Source organism: Symsagittifera roscoffensis, chromosome 7, assembly GCF_963678635.1.
Source record: "Symsagittifera roscoffensis chromosome 7, txSymRosc1.1, whole genome shotgun sequence".
NCBI classification, from domain to species: Eukaryota; Metazoa; Xenacoelomorpha; order Acoela; family Convolutidae; genus Symsagittifera; species Symsagittifera roscoffensis.
Genome location: NC_087068.1, coordinates 21527704 through 21545706, shown reverse-complemented (window position 1 = coordinate 21545706; position 18003 = coordinate 21527704). Strand labels below are relative to the sequence as shown.

General features: G+C 33.7%; 1 protein-coding gene across 1 annotated transcript in view; it reads right to left on the bottom strand.

Moving 5' to 3' along the window:
- LOC134850926 (major facilitator superfamily domain-containing protein 4A-like) overlaps nt 1-5463 on the bottom strand; it is a 44212-nt gene extending 38749 nt beyond the window's left edge. Inside the window, exon 1 of the mRNA XM_063866742.1 lies at nt 4427-5463. Within this exon, the coding sequence (XP_063722812.1) occupies nt 4427-4701 (275 nt within the window). The 5' untranslated portion in view covers nt 4702-5463. The remainder of the gene's footprint in view (nt 1-4426) is intronic.
- Nucleotides 5464-18003: the final 12540 nt, after the last annotated feature.

Below are 18003 nucleotides of genomic sequence, written 5' to 3'. Positions count from 1 at the left end.
GTTTTTGAAAAGTTTTGCGGATCTTTTTTTTAAGTTGACAAAGGTTCCCAGTTCTCCGAAAACATAGAAGGACCCTATTTTGTCAAAAAGATTTCGTGCCGCACGCAAATTTTGTCGAAAAACAGGCAAAAAAGCGTTTTTGGGCACTTTTTGCAAAATTTTGATTTTTGACAAAAAAATTGCGTTTTTTCGGCGCGCGCTCCCCCCTCAAAGTGAGCCAAATTTTTGAAAATTTTGCGGATCATTTTTTTGGTCGATCAATTTGGTTTTCCGAACTCTCCGAACAAGCTTTAAGGACCGTATTTTATCATAAATTTTCTGCGCCGCACGCAAATTTTGACAAATAAATTCGGTTTTACGGCCCGTGCTCCCCCCAAAAGTTTGTTATATAGGCGCCAAAGGCAATTTAGAAAAAAATTTTGAGGTTGGTCAGCCAAAAATGGATGTTTTTAAGTTATACCAAAAGGGGGACCCTTTGGAAAAATTTGGCAACCAGAATTGAGGAAGACGAAAATCAATCGCCCCCCCCCCCCCCTCCCCACCGAGTTCGGTACTGCTCTCACCTGTCTTTGATTTGCTTTCTTAATTATGAAGAAACGTGAAAAAGCACAATTGAGCCCGCAAATTTTGATCATTACTTTACGGATAATGTCTTACGACATTCTTGCTCAATTAGGTCTATTCCAGTTAAACTGAACCATTTATCATGTTTTCTCAATTTCAATTTTTTAGTTTAAAAGCAATGTTTTTAGCTTGGTGGACGACGAGAGTTTGGATGTTAAGAAACCCAATTTACAGATTTGAAGTCTTTTTTACTAGGGAGTGCAAGCAATAGCGTCCCGAGTAGAAAGGAAGAGTGGGGTGACAGCCCTCCCCCTTAGTTCTGGCAGTTTAATCATTCTGCGAGTACCTGTGGTACTATTTTTTGGAATCATTTCGGTTCAATAACTTTCAAAATGTGCGTAGGACAACTTTGGTTAATAAATGTATTATTTGAGGGGGCAGCGCGCACCACCAAAATGTCATTTTTTTATTTAAAAAAAAATTGACAAAAAACTTATGCAAGAAACATCTCGACAGCTTTTTAGTTGTTTTGATTTGAGAGAGATCAATATGGCCGAATAAAATAAACTGATATTCTGTTTTGAAAATTCCTCCTCCCTAGAGAAAACATAAATCTGCCGCTGATTTTTTGTGACGTTAAAATTGATAACTGAATCCATCAAACCATAAAACTATTAACAAAAAAAACACTAGAACTGATTTTCCGAAAATTATTCCTTGACAAAAACCAATTTTGAGGCATAACCAAGTCAGGATAAAAAATAAAGTTCAAAATTGTCGAGTTTGAAGATTTATTTCGAGTTTTCCCGCCCCACCTAATTTTTAAAATTTTCGTTTGCCTTCGTCAAAATGAAAATGACAAAAGTTACATTTCTCTCCTCAAATTTTTTCATTATTTTCATGATGATGTTAAAGATATCCTTGAACAATTCTGTTCTTTCTATTCAAACTCAGCCATTCTTATTTTTGTTCCGACTTTCATAACGAAAGTAACGAAATATTTGTGCTCGGGTGGTTTTTTTTTCTCGAGACAAATTTCGACTTTTTACTAGCCATTTTCGAAAGGATTTTTTTATATCATTCGAAAGCGATTGTTGTTATTTCAAGCTTAAATTTGAAAACATTTTATCTGTGATCAATTATGGTAAAATTATGGTGGTTTGAAGATTGCAATTTTTGCCAATTTGGGACAATTAACGAGCGATATATTTCGAGCTATTGACGCGTAAGCGGAGATTTATTCCGCCCTAGAAATTGTTCCCAATTGGTTGAAGGAAGCTTATTTTGCCTTAATTGATTTGTTACTAGGAGCGGAATCTATCACTTTGTGCTTCATATGGCGTGTGCGGGATGACTTTTGCAAAAATCTCAAATTCAAATTTTTTTACATTTAATTTTTCATGTAATTACTGCTCCATACACCTAAAAGGTAGTCGGAACATTCAGGGCCTGATACGAGTAGTTTTGTTTCGGTCGTTAGTCATTTTTTCATCTTTAATGATTTGATTTTAGCTTGAAGGACACGAATTTTGATCATTAAGAAACTCGAATTCACAAACACTGATATTGTGTCAAGGAGGATTACAATACGAAGCTTTCGGAAGAGAGAAGGAGTTGGGCGACTGCCGGTTTTTTCTAGTTCTGGATGCAAAATTTTTCCAAAGTGTTCCCAATTTGGCTTTTTTGAACCTAATCTTGATCTAAATAAACGTGTCGAAAAATTGTTTTTTTTTTGTCAAAATCTTCCAAAAATTCCCCATAACGAAATGTGTATCATTTCAAATTTTGCTTTTAAAATGGGTTTGGATATACTTTCAAAGAAGTTCAGAAAACGAATTGGTTTCCAAATTTTTTGAAGCATCCATGGTAAAAATTACTCTGCATGCGACTGAGTACAATTTGTATAATCATCATCCTTTTCTCATTGCGTTTTTTGAGCATAGAATAAGGAAGAACAAAACTTTTCAGACTTTAAGTGTAACAAGACTGCTCGTATCAGGGCAAAACTCCAACTGCCAGGGCGAAACTCCGTATCAGGGCAAAATCGAGGCAAAACTTCGTAAGGGCAAAATGAATGTTCCGACTGACTTTTAAGTTCCATGGAGCAGTAATAACATGAAAATTTTAAATGTAATAAAAAAAATTTAAATTTGAGATTTTTTGTTAAAACATCCCCCCTCACGCCATATTAAGTACAAAGTGATAGACTTTGCTCCTAGTAACAGATCAGTTCTGGCAAATAAGCTTCCTTCAACCAATTTGGAACGATTTCTAGAAGGATTAAATCTCCGCTTACGCGTTATTAGCGCAAAATATATCGCTCGATAATTGTCCCAAATTGGCCAGAATTGCAATCTTTAAACCCCCATAACTTTAAAATAAGGATCACAGGTGAAATATCTTTTTAAGTTTAGGCTCAGGACAACAATAGCTTTTAAAAAATATTAAAAAAACTCTGTCAAAAATGGCTAGTTAAAAAGTCGAAATTTGCCTGAATAAAAAAAAACCCACCCGAGCACAAATATTCCGTTATTTTCCTTACAAAATTCGGAACAATAATTTTACCCAGGCTAATCTCTAACTATTTTCTTGTGACTTGGTTGTGGTTTACTTTAAGCGTAAGTTGCGTAGAAAATCATGTGAAAAATCATATTTTTAAAAGCTTAACTTTTGATTGGTTTTTTGGTAACGTAAACTTTTTGATCATTGATTGAAAATTGTACAAGCTTTGGAAATTGCTTTGGAAAAAAAAGCGTTTTGAAAAATAGTTGTATTTTTTATCTGAGGAATAAAAGTTTAATTTCATTTTCTTACAATATTATTTCCACCAAAAAACTGTCGGCTTAGTTTGCTAGTTTTCTTATACTATTGAATTGAGTGGCGAATAAAGAGTTTTCGTTAAAATTTTGTTGCAAAAAAAATTGAATTTTTGCCGTTTTGTTGTTCCGTCATTTTTGGTCACGTTTTTTCACGACGCGCTTGCCATTTTACCTCACACTTTTTTCACAGCACGCAAGCCATTTTTGTTCACAGTTTTTTGGAGCGCATTTCGTCAAATTGAAGTTCTAGCGCCAACAAAAACGCCTTAACTTTTTGGTTCGATAAGTCGAAAACAGTTGCATGTGCAGAAATTTTTCTACAGGGTGGGGCGGGGGGTGTTTGTGCGTTTTTTTGAATTTTCTGCGACGCACGCAGACGGCGATTTTAGGCAATTTTTGGAAAATTTTGATTAAAAAATGCGGTTATGTTGGCGCGTGCTCCCCCTAAAATTTAGTTATACTGGTGCCAAAGGCGCTTTTAGAAAAATTTTGAGGTTGTTCAGCCAAAAATTGATGTTGTAAAGTTTTACCAAAAGGGGGAGCCTTTGGAAAAATTTGGCAACCTCGAGTCCACCACCTCCCCCCCTCCCCACTCGGCACGCTACTGGTCGAAAATTAACGTCATAAAATAGTGCCAATGATTCATGATTCAGTTTTACTTTCTAAAATCAGACTGGCTGAATTTAGCGTTATCAGGTGCAGATCTACAATCTTCTCACGTGTGGGAATTTTTCAAAAAAAATGAAAATTCGTTCACCTCTTTGTCAATCATAAAAGTTTCTTGCCTAAATGAAATACTTTTATACCATAAGCAAAAACTAAAATTCTTCAACCTTTCAAAAAGTGCTTGAAAAAGCGGATTTCCTCCAAAATTTTTGGCTTGTAAAAATACTAAGCCTTTACAAAAAAAGTGCAACCCTTTCATAAAATGCCTAAGCACTCCACTCATCAAAACAATTCTCTAGTTTAAAAAAGGAAATTTAATTTATTCTTCCACTTTCTGAAAACATTGTTGATATTGTCAGAGTGTGTTTGAAACTCACTTGTTGCAAAAGTATCCAGCCGACACCGACCCCAAAAGTGTGCAACCAGTTTGGGCAAAAATGACCCAACTCATTTCTGTAATTGTTGATTTAGTAATGCAACCCAAATCTAACAACGTCGGACCCAAAACAGCAACGCACATCCCGAATATCAAAAACGCCGCCCAGTAAGAAATAGTTTGGATGTAGTTCTTTCGAAATATTGCCCCTGCTTCGCCCATATTCACCGCGTATTTCCGACCCGAGGCGTGTGAAGAAACCGTGTCGAGCTTCATAGTTTCGTGAACAGATAGTTAAAATATTCTCATTTAGAAACCAAGTAACTTCTTGAACAATTTTTGCAATACTTTCTTGTAAGATTGAGAATCAGAAAGAATTAGAAGAATGTTATTTTGGAATCTTTGTGGACAATATTTGACTGCAGATCAATCGTTAAATATAAAGAGGAACACCAATGATAAGCAAAGCTGACTGTTAGTTTGTTGTTATTTGGTGGGTAAATATTCTTTCGGGTTTAGCGGAGGCATTTGGGTTTGGAACCCTCCGTTATTTGAAGGACTAACGCTTAAAAACAATATAGCTTTTAAATAATCAGCCAAAACAGTATAAAAGTCAGATTCTTCAGCATGCAATTTGGTATTGTAAAAATGCGAAGAAATGCGTTTAGTCTCAAAGCTCTTATTTCAAAAATAATTGAAAAAGCACTAACACATGTCTTTTTTATTGACGATAAAATAATATAGCTGTAGTTTCAATTCTTTTCTATGGTTGCTTTTGTTCTGGCGTGGTCTCTTCATAACATTTACGATGAAAACTATCCGCAAATAGAACTTTTTAGCAGTAAAATATTAATACTTTGAGAGATTATGAATTTTGCTAGCCTAATGCTGGTTTTTAGCACTGTTACCATCAATAGTTTGAACATATGAAGAAAGTGATTAAGTAAATGTTTAAATTGAATCTTCAACCGAGGAATCAGTTAACATTTTTCATGAGCGGTTTGTTTATTTTTCCCGCATCTGCCGCCAAAGAAATGTAAAAACTAAGGAAGGATTTAACAATGCCAACGGTTTTAGTGAAAAGGATGTGTGTAATGATTTCTTCGTTTGAAGTCATTTGAAGCTTTTGTATGCCATGTCAATGGAACAGTTTGAAATTAAGTGAAAACTCCAAGTGCTGTAACCCCTCAATTCTGACAGCCAATTTTTTTTTTAGAAAGGGTCACTTTTTTGTACTATTTTAATTTTTATGTTTTTGGCTGAAACCACGAAAATTTTCATAAGGACTCTTCGGCCCCAATACACAAAAATTTTTAGGGAAGGGCGGCGAAGAACCCAAGAGTTGCCCCAGAAAATCACCCAAGAATCACCAATGACTATTTTTTGCCAACAAAAAGTGAACTGGCAACGAATGTCATTATAGGACGACTTCAGTATAATTTACACTCTTCTATTTCTCCCGTAACAGATTTGATTAATGATTGAGTTTCAAATGACAAGCTTTGACCAACTTACTTGAAATCCACATTTTTCTGTTGCAACTTTTTAGAATCAACTTTATATGAGAGAAGACTGCTCGTATCAGGTCGAAGCCCAGAATGATCCAACTGTCTTTTAAGCTCTGTGGAGTAGTGTACACTTTAAATACATACATAAAGTTTTGAAAACAAAAGAACTTACAGAGGTCAAACCGTGCACTCGATAGGCGCACCCATTGCTGCCTGTAGGACACTGGAATCAGGGATAAGTCTGTAAACATGTCCCATAATGTAAGAGGATTCCACTTACAAAATTTCCGTGGACTCCGCGCGAAAAAAATTGTAACGTAAATTTTTTCGTCACCTTAACTTTTTCACGGATTCCGAAACGAGCGAACATAGTTTGTTGTTCCGGATTGAGCAGTTGTAAGCAAAAAAGGCAAATGGCAAGAGGACTCCGAAAATTTTGAGTGGATTTTGCAAAATTTCCGCTTACACTTTGCGTATTTTGCTTACAATTTGAGGATTCCAATAACAATTTGCGGATTCTGCAATAACCTAATTTATTAAACACATGTATTATTCTTTGTTTGTGCATTTTATAAACAGTTCTGGATTCGCCAACCTTCGTTGCAGATTCCGCATAATTGCCTGTTTTGGAGTAATTTTGAGAGATGTAGTGTTTTAACTATTTGATTGTGGAATCCAAAACAGCAACAAAGATCAAGAAAAGAAAAATGTCGTGGAATGAAACCCCATAGCTCGTTAACAAATGATCACGTTGAAATATCTTCTTAAAAATAAGCTCAGGCAATGAAAATGAGAAAGTGCTCATTAAAAAAATCGTTGAAAAAATTTGTTGTTGAAAATGGAAATTTTTCTATAGAAAAAACGCTCCAAGCACAATTATTCCCTCCATTAAAAAAAATGGAACAAAAACTTCTATCTAAATCAAGCAAAAGATTTATAGTTCCAACTTTCGAAGAAAGTTAACAATTTATTTTTGCTCGGGTGGTTTTTTTTTCTTAAAATCAATTTTGGTTTTTTAAGTAGCCATTTTTGAAAAAGTAGATCTTATCTGTGATCATTTTTTGGAAAGTTATATGGGATTGAAAGCCAACTAGCAAACTTCACCAATTTGGGATTTAAAAAGCGCGAGATAATTTGAGCTATTAACGCGTATGCGGATGCGGGTGTTTAATCCGCGCAAAAGTATTCCCAAATGAATTGAGTCGAAATATTTGGTATTACTAATAAATTACTAGAATTTAAGAACATCACTTTGTGTTTGGCATATTGATGGGATTTTCTTTCGAAAAATCCAGCAATTTTTTCCAATTTTTTGAAGCTAAAAATTTGTTCATTTTTTTTCGGTATGATGTTTTCAAAGAAATCATTACGAGGCCAAACTGTGCATTTAGTGCATTATGAGCGGTTTCCGCAACAAGGACGCTCCCTTTGTTCTTTTTTTGTTCTTTCCTTCTCTTTGATTGTTCCGACAAAATTTTAACATGTTTAAAAACTTGTCTCTGGAATCCAGGAACATACAGACACAAAATTGTGCTCCTATCCAGTGCACAGTTTGGCCTCGAGAGTTGCAAGAACCCAAGAGTTGCCCCAGAAAATCACCCAAGAATCACCAATGACTATTTTTTGCCAACAAAAAGTGAACTGGCAACGAATGTCATTATAGGACGACTTCAGTATAATTTACACTCTTCTATTTCTCCCGTAACAGATTTGATTAATGATTGAGTTTCAAATGACAAGCTTTGACCAACTTACTTGAAATCCACATTTTTCTGTTGCAACTTTTTAGAATCAACTTTATATGAGAGAAGACTGCTCGTATCAGGTCGAAGCCCAGAATGATCCAACTGTCTTTTAAGCTCTGTGGAGTAGTGTACACTTTAAATACATACATAAAGTTTTGAAAACAAAAGAACTTACAGAGGTCAAACCGTGCACTCGATAGGCGCACCCATTGCTGCCTGTAGGACACTGGAATCAGGGATAAGTCTGTAAACATGTCCCATAATGTAAGAGGATTCCACTTACAAAATTTCCGTGGACTCCGCGCGAAAAAAATTGTAACGTAAATTTTTTCGTCACCTTAACTTTTTCACGGATTCCGAAACGAGCGAACATAGTTTGTTGTTCCGGATTGAGCAGTTGTAAGCAAAAAAGGCAAATGGCAAGAGGACTCCGAAAATTTTGAGTGGATTTTGCAAAATTTCCGCTTACACTTTGCGTATTTTGCTTACAATTTGAGGATTCCAATAACAATTTGCGGATTCTGCAATAACCTAATTTATTAAACACATGTATTATTCTTTGTTTGTGCATTTTATAAACAGTTCTGGATTCGCCAACCTTCGTTGCAGATTCCGCATAATTGCCTGTTTTGGAGTAATTTTGAGAGATGTAGTGTTTTAACTATTTGATTGTGGAATCCAAAACAGCAACAAAGATCAAGAAAAGAAAAATGTCGTGGAATGAAACCCCATAGCTCGTTAACAAATGATCACGTTGAAATATCTTCTGGATTCGCAGTTCTGGATTCGCCAACCTTCGTTGCAGATTCCGCATAATTGCCTGTTTTGGAGTAATTTTGAGAGATGTAGTGTTTTAACTATTTGATTGTGGAATCCAAAACAGCAACAAAGATCAAGAAAAGAAAAATGTCGTGGAATGAAACCCCATAGCTCGTTAACAAATGATCACGTTGAAATATCTTCTTAAAAATAAGCTCAGGCAATGAAAATGAGAAAGTGCTCATTAAAAAAATCGTTGAAAAAATTTGTTGTTGAAAATGGAAATTTTTCTATAGAAAAAACACTCCAAGCACAATTATTCCCTCCATTAAAAAAAATGGAACAAAAACTTCTATCTAAATCAAGCAAAAGATTTATAGTTCCAACTTTCGAAGAAAGTTAACAATTTATTTTTGCTCGGGTGGTTTTTTTTTCTTAAAATCAATTTTGGTTTTTTAAGTAGCCATTTTTGAAAAAGTAGGTCTTATCTGTGATCATTTTTTGGAAAGTTATATGGGATTGAAAGCCAACTAGCAAACTTCACCAATTTGGGATTTAAAAAGCGCGAGATAATTTGAGCTATTAACGCGTATGCGGATGCGGATGTTTAATCCGCGCAAAAGTATTCCCAAATGAATTGAGTCGAAATATTTGGTATTACTAATAAATTACTAGAATTTAAGAACATCACTTTGTGTTTGGCATATTGATGGGATTTTCTTTCAAAAAATCCAGCAATTTTTTCCAATTTTTTGAAGCTAAAAATTTGTTCATTTTTTTTCGGTATGATGTTTTCAAAGAAATCATTACGAGGCCAAACTGTGCATTTAGTGCATTATGAGCGGTTTCCGCAACAAGGACGCTCCCTTTGTTCTTTTTTTGTTCTTTCCTTCTCTTTGATTGTTCCGACAAAATTTTAACATGTTTAAAGACTTGTCTCTGGAATCCAGGAACATACAGACACAAAATTGTGCTCCTATCCAGTGCACAGTTTGGCCTCGTAATGATGTTTCAAGACGTTAAAGAGCAGTCGGATTATTCAGGGCTTCGCTTTGATATGAACATGGATTGAGATTTGAAACATAATAAAAAGAGTAACAACAAAGTTAGGCGCAAGCTTGCCCTACTTTGTTAGTTTTATGCCGTGTTCTCAATATTTTTGATAGAATTGAAAAAATCAACGTTGTTTTGAGAGGTTTAGGAGCTGAAATACTTAAAATTTTGTATATATCCAAGACATATTTGAGCAATTTTGTTTCAGGTAACTGTTGGTAATTTATCAATAGAGTTTTAAGAGGTGTTGTTGAACAAAACTTAGGAACCAACAAAAGAAAATTTTTGAAAGACGATGATTAATCAGCTTTCGGAGACTTGGAACTAGGTTTTCATTGTACTATTTGAAATTTTCATCAAGTGATAGAAAATCAAACCTATGGTATCAAATGTTGTAAATTTTGAAACATCAAATTTTGCAGATTTTCTTGAGAATAACAACTGAGAGAAACCTATATCGTCTAACTTTGGGAATAGAACATTGTTGAAAATGATTCCGCGTTCGAAGGAGACTGTTAAAAAGTTACAAAAGAGCATGACAGGCGGTCCCGCCTATGAACCAGCATGGGTGATAAATCACAATAACTGAACACTCCAAAAAGTAAATAAGCTTTCAAGAAAAATAGCTGCATGTGACTCCAAATTAGCAAAGTTCCTGAGTTCCTACAAGTGTAGTCAACAAACATTATTGGACTGATAGGCGCAAGTTCTGCTTTTCGATATCAATAATAGGACAGATTTTTGCAAATGGGTTCATTATTTCAAACCAGCAACCACAGTTTTGTGATTAAAACAATTACTGGATACAATGTTTCGACAATCAAAAACTGCACCAAAGATGTATGTATAACATTCGTGAACCGGGAGAAGCTTTTAGCACTACAAAATCCAAGATCATAAGACCCGGGCAGGCCAAAAGTGCTACTTAAAATCCCGAAAGTTATATACGCTATGATTTTTGGAGATGCTCAAAAAATTGAATCAGACAAATGTAATACATTTGCTCTCTTTCAAAAAATTTTGAAATAAAGGTATCGATCGAATGGATAATGTAGTTGTGGATCTGGAACAGTTCCTCAGAGAATTCTACCGAAGTTTGTGTTCTAGACGCCTGAAGGTTACAAGCTGATAGTCTGATAGAGAAAAGAAAGATTTCAACAATAATTGACAATAATTCAAATTCTCAGTTCTGCTGATACACTTTCAGCAGTGGCGTGCGCAGAACTTTTTTTAGAGGGGGCAGTTTTCGGAAAATTTTGAAAAATTTTGCCGGCTTTTTTTTAGGTCGAACAATTTCATTTTCCGAGGCAACAGGCAAATAAAAAACAGGCCAAAAAGGCGTTTTTTGACTCTTTTTGGAAAAGGTTGACCAAAAAATTGCGTTTTTTTCTTTTGTATGGCGTTTTTATGTATGCCTTGATCAATGTCTGATAATTTGAAAATTCAAAATTTGAAATAATCATCACTGAAAAATTTTGCCAAAAATCTAAAATTTGTTACTTTTGTTAAATCATTTGTGAAACACGTCTGGAAGACAATTCAGATCGTTTTTATGCATTGTGAATTTAAGACCGTGCAATCTTTGGTGCTTTGAGTAACCAAGGTCTTTGGCCAACACAACCCAAAATTTTTTAGAAAATAAATTTAGAAAAAAAAACAAGTTTTGGTTTATGGAGAAAACACCTATCATACAATTTCCATTTATGGGAAAATGTTTATTATAGAGTTTTCATACAATTTTCTGTACGTATGGAATTGTATGAAATTGTATGAAAAGAAATTTCCCATTTATGAGAATTGTATCATAAGCATTTTTGGTCAACCCGGGTAGTTTGCTTTGGAATCTTCTTTTTAATGTGAATCAGTAAAGCGGAAGCTAAATTTTGAAGAAAGGAGAATTTTATTTTAGTTATGCTCAATCAATTTCATCAATTTTCCACCATCTTCTGACATTTTTTCACTGTTTAAATGAGGTCCTTCCTTTAGCAGTGTTTCATAGATTTTTAGCGAACTAAAAAAAAACGGACATTAAAACTGATCAAATTCTAATTATGAACACGAAATGTGTGGAATTATTATGTTTTAGAGAACCGGTTTGACAGTTTTTGAAACAAATTGTAAGGTTTTATTTGGTGCCAGGGAGTCGCAGTGTTGATGCGCATTTATCGGAGACAACCATCAGCTTGATTTCAAAAGCATCCCAGATAAAACTTAAAAATGAATTAAATACCAGAATTAAACTGAGAACTTCAAAAGTAAAAAGTTGCAATTAGTTTTTGAAATCTAACTACAGGTTTAATTTGGATCCAGTGAGTCAAAATGTTGCACACGAAGGAGTACATTTAATCGGAGCCAAGTAGCAGCTTGAATTCGAAAGCCCGAAAAGTCCTTAACAGAAACATGTTTTTAAAAAACTTAAAAATAAACTAAAACTAGAGCTGAACAGAGAACTTCAAAGAGATTTTCAATTTGAATTATGTCAAAAATATGCTTTTGATATAAATGGCACATATCACAAAACTGAGATGTTTTGTTTTCACTAATGTTTTGGTGTTTCTTCGGTCTCTTTGATTTGGTAGCCAATTTTCAGCAAACTAATTTTCGATTTTTTTCACATCATTTTTTTTACAATTTAGATAAGATTTTTCCGAAATATAGTCCAAAAAAGGCGTTTTTGGACTTTTTTAGAAAATTTTAACCAAAAAATTGCGTTTTTTCGGCGCGCGCTCATCCCTCAAAGTTAGTATATATTGGCGCCAAAGGCGCCTTAAAAAAGTTTTAGGGTCAGTCGGCCAAAATTTGATTTCTTAAAAAGTACCAAAGGGGGTATCTTTTGGGCCGGCAGGGGGTCGAATCCCTGAATAGAGGCGTCCAAGGACCCCCGACATCCCCCCCCCCAAATCCGCCCCTGCCTCTATTTGCTCATAAAAGTTTGAATTCATAAAATTTACAACAATTGTTTTTAGGAACTTTGAGATTTTGTCTGCTTGAGCCCTTTGTTATCTTTAAGGATCTTGAAAAATCTTGAAGAACAAAGATTTCACGAAAACAAAGTTTCAAATTCTTTTACTGAGCTGCGGAGTCATCAGTCATCATATAAGATTTTGAAGAAGTAGTAAATAACTAAATAAAGCCTCATACAGCACATAAAATTTTAAAATGATTCTTTGCTACCTTGAGTAAATCTTCAAGACTCTTCAAAATGATCTCGGCAAAGTTTTTCAAGACAACTAGTTTCAATCAATTCAATCACGCTTCAGATTCTCTAAAAGATATTGAAAAAAATGCAAAAATCAAAATTGAAAACTATTCGAGATTTTTCAATCGTAATACAAGAAAAATGTGCCTTTACGGACATTCCTAAATTGCTGCAGAAAAGGGGTATTACTTACAAAGTTAGCTTATCAAACCCGGTGACTGATTTTTTTTTGAATAAAAGATCGTCCAAGTTAAAAACAATCGAAAGAAAATTTTGAAAAACAGTTTTTTTTTCTCAAAAATTTTCTCGATATTCAGAAAAAAAATTATTGACTGCGTGCCAACTACACATCAACCACATGCTCACATTTGATGATGAATTTGAGTTTCGAGTTTTTCAATTGCCCAATTGTTTTAGGTGTTATTCGGCTATAGAATACTTACTTTGCTCAGTTAAGGTTTCTTTCCATTAAGACATTGTTGAAATGGTTTTAGAAATGGAACGTCATGTTTAGAGGCGAAAAATGAAAAAAAATCAACTTTTTACGACAACTTTTTTTGATTTTTTTCAGCTTGCTAAAACTCTATAAAGACTCTGTTTTGTCACAGAAAAATTCGCTGCGAGAAAACAGGCCAAAAATGAAATTTTTGAGCCTTTTTGAAACGTATACCGAAACACCGAAAAAATTAAGTTTGATTTTGTCCTCAGAGCATAGTGTCCACCTTCCAAAAATGGATGCAGAGATAAAGATAGAATTCGAAAAAAAATTGAAGAAGTTCACAATAAGACACGTGTACATAGCTCATCATATTTGCGCTAAATTGCTTCTCAAACGGCAAAAGCATATAGTTTCAAGCTTTTCGACAAAGCTAAAATAATAGAAGTTTTATGATAAGATCATGGTAATATATATTTTAGCTAAATGACTTTGTGACCTTTTATATAAACTTAAGTGACCGAATCGGATAAATCGTTGAATCTTAAATTCGCTGTCTTTTCATCTTACGGTTGCATAAATTTACTTAGTTAATTTCCAATTGCAAATTTGTTTATTTGCCCATTAAACTATCACACCAATTGTGTTTTCGGGGGTATTTGATCAAACAATTCAAATTTATTGACGCTTGCAAACAAATAAAACAAATGAATTGCGATGGTAAAACAAGAATGTGATAAACCAAACTATTGAATTGTAAGTATCATGTTTTCGTGATTGATGATTCGAATGTTTTTGTGACCCATAAATCTAAATTTGTGAACCCTAAATGAATTAAGTTTTTGGGTCCCAAATGGATCATCATGAGCTCGAAAGCGCTGTTATAATGCCAGCACTTAAAATAATAATTTACCCAGGTCATCAAAATGTCAAAACCACTGCTTTTTTTACATACAACGAATCAAACTCCCGATAGCTTTGATTTTTGATGAAATAAAAATCGGCCAAATAAGATGAATTATAATTTGAATCTTTAGTGATTAAAGCTAACAATGTAAAATAAGAAAAAAAAAACGGTGAATTGTGTTGCAAAATTAGCGTAGTTCATTATATTAAAAGACTTGATTCCACAATCCTACTGGAACCAGTTTAAACAAGCATTTTTTCTAATACTATTATAATCTTGATAAAAATACTTAGAATTAACTAATCCTGATCCATAACTAACATTAATACTTTCAGCCAGAACAGAATAAATTTATCTTAGCAAACAGTTGCTCTTCCTAGAACAATTCCTGATATCCAGTTTCGCAAATACCAGTATACACTAGACCTTTTGAGACTAGGAGATATATAAGAGTAAGATTAAGATTGGTATTAGACTAAGAAGTTGCACGAATCTATCCGGCCGCAAATAAGATAGCGTGACGAACAGACGGCGTACCTTATCTGAAATTACAATATGAGTACAGGCCAAATGTCATTACTCAGAATCGAGTAAAAGTAAAAAGAAACCTTATGAAAGATTAGGTTTTTCTGATAAAACTTAACCCCTCGAGAAAGTTCCAAATAATTCTAGCGAATTGATATACTCTCTCTCCAACCGTTCTTTTCACCACAATCTACACCTATTCTACACCACAATCTACACCACAATCTACACTCATTCTTACACCTATGTCAAAAATAATTTGGGAAACAAACAAACAATAAAACTCCGTAATTCTTTTATTAAAGAAAAAAGAAACGATCTTTTAATTAAACCGAATAAAAAAGATAGATTCCATCAGATCAAAAGAGCAAACCAAAATTAAAGCAATGATCACAAAACAAAAACAATTAATTAGATCAAAATTTTCCAGAACACGAAACGCAGTCTTCTACAATACAATACAGAATACAAGAATCCGATTCAACTACAATACAAAAACTTCAAAACTTTCGAAATTTTTTCCAAGAAAAAAAAAACAGTGGAAAATCAAAGATAATTTTCAGAATGAGAAGCCACAACAGCATCATCCATAGAAGGCAAACGCAAAATAAAAATTTCAAAAAATTGCAAACCAGTAAGACTCTACAATTATAATCAACCAATACGACATATTGAATGTTACACACTAACTGTAACCCCGAACAAAATGTGGTTCAACACGATGATAATTTTACAATGACTCAATCCTTTACTTCCTTACTTATCCACAAAGCGATCCCGCTAGAGGACAAGAACAATTTTGTCATGATCTAATTGTGAATTTGTTCCAAAGAGGAAATATTTGTGTAAAAAAGAATTTCCTGAAGTAAAAATCAGAAGACAAGTACTCGATCCCTACCTTTCAGACATCATTAACATCACTTCACATTACGGAATTTTTATTATCGAAATCTTACCACCACAATCATCACAACAACCACCACGCCGATTACAAAAGGACGATATAAAATTAGATTTCTCAAAAGTTTTCGTAGAATATATCAAAAATATTTAACAGCAAAACACACAAAATGCAAACTCAATTTTCACAAATGATGTTTTCTCCATCGCTCATAGTTATTTTTCTATATTTGAAACAAATTAATCAATTTATGTATCCCCAACACAAACAACTCGACACGCAATAGTAAGACGCAAAGTAAACCTTTTTCGCGATTTCAGACTGAACTCGTGAAACACTCACTGAGATTGAAAAACCACCATAAAAAAAATTGATCTTCAAAGAATCTCAACGTGATTCTTTATAGACTGTTTTTACACAATTTAAATCTAGCAACAAAGCAACAACTTCACAAGCAACAAAAAATTTAAGACCACAAACAAAGGACGAAACAATATTGGCAGATGAAACAAATTATGTATGGGAGCCTTATTTGTCTGATGTATTACTTTATAACATCCCAAATAATATCTCAAGTGCAGCAATTGCAATCATTTCAGTACACAGAGACTACCTAAAAGTAAAACTCAAATCACAACTGATAACACACCTCGAAACTATAACACATTGTTTGATGACAGGACAAGCAACAACAGTTTATACTCAACATTTATAAACACACAAAACACCCATAACAGAACCAGAAATCTAACACAACAAGATATCCAAACGCCAGCGCAATTTCTAATAAAGGAAATAGTTGAACCAAAACTTCGTCAATTCATCCAGCACTCACAACACCACAAAACAAAAAAAATTCCTTCCCACAAACAACACTGCAATCAACAGTCAAACCATCCGTTGTCTCAAAATACTCCCATATGGATTATCAAAAAACTCTTCCATATAACAGACATTAAACACAATATAGTTGGAATCCCATTTATTACTAAATATATCCAACTATAAGCAAGAAAAAGTCAAAACACTACCTGGAACGACACAGCAAAATATCTCTCTTATACATCCAAGAGTTACATCACCACACAACAAAAACAATACTCCTTTTCCACCAACAACATCACAATCAACAGTCAAACCATCCTTCGTTCCAATAAACTCACGAATGGACTATCAAACAAACAGACCAATAACTAAAAAACGACCACTTAATAAAAAAAGACACCCAATTAGACACAACTTTGCAAACGATAATTTCGATTTTTTTCTCTAAATAATAACATTAGTGTTCTGATTGCACGGCCAGTCTAAACATCGCAAAATCAACTCGCAAAAAATTGGAATGTTAACCTTCATTTTAAGATATAGGAGTCATTCAGACCCGGCTAATACATCCCCAAAAAAATTCAAAAATTTTAAAATTTGTACATACTCATTAATAAAAATCATTTTGAATTGAAATTTAACCTTGAAAACTGAACTTGATCATTTTTTATCATAAGATGTACGAGTCATCTATTGAATATTGATTAACACTTCATCTCAAAAACCGTTCTATTTCTGGTTCTACTTATGAAGTTCAAAGTATTTAGAGTCGAAAAACAACAATGAATCATATAGATCTCCAAGTTATCCGGAAATTAATGACTTTTGTAACATACCTATGAGGACAAAAGTTGTTTACAAAAAAACAACCTTTGAAACTTCTTAGTAGTCACAATAGAGTGTATGATTCATCCAAATCAAGCTATATTGTCATGCTATCTAAAGAATCCTTGAATTAAAAGACATAAAATGTTTAAAATTGAAAACTCGAATCAAAAAATGTATGATTAAACCAGAAAAAGCTACATCATCTTGCTATCTCGAAAACTATTGACTTTTGAGACATGATTATGCAGACAAAATTTGCTTAGAATCAAAAAACAACTGAAAAAAAATCTTCAACATAGGATATGTGGGTCATCCAGAAAAAGCTACATCTTCTTGCTATCTTGGAAAATATTGAATTTTGACACTTGATTTTGAAAAGAAAAAGCGTTTATAATAAAAAAAAAACTTTGAAAAAACTTTGTTCTTCCTCATAGGATGTATGAGTCATCCAGAAAAAGCAAAAGCACGATGCTATTTCGGAAACTATCGAATTGTGAGACTTTTTTTGAAGACATAAACTGTTAAGACTCAAAAAACAACTGAAAGTTGTTTTATCTTCTTCATAGAATGTATGATTCATCGAGAAAAAGCTTCATCATCTTGCAATCTCGGAAACCATCGAATTGTGAGACATAATTATGAAGACAAAAGTTGTTTAGATTGAAAAAAAACTTTCAAAAAAATATATTTCATCATAGGATGTATGAGTCATCCAGAAAAAGCTACATCATCATGCTGTCTGGGAAACTGTTGACTTTGAGACATGATTTGGCAGACAAAAATTGCTAAGAATCAAAAAACAACTGAAAATAATTAAGTGACAATCATAGGATGTATGAGTTATCGAGAAAAAGCTACATCATCAAGCTCTCTCGGAATTAATTGAATTGTG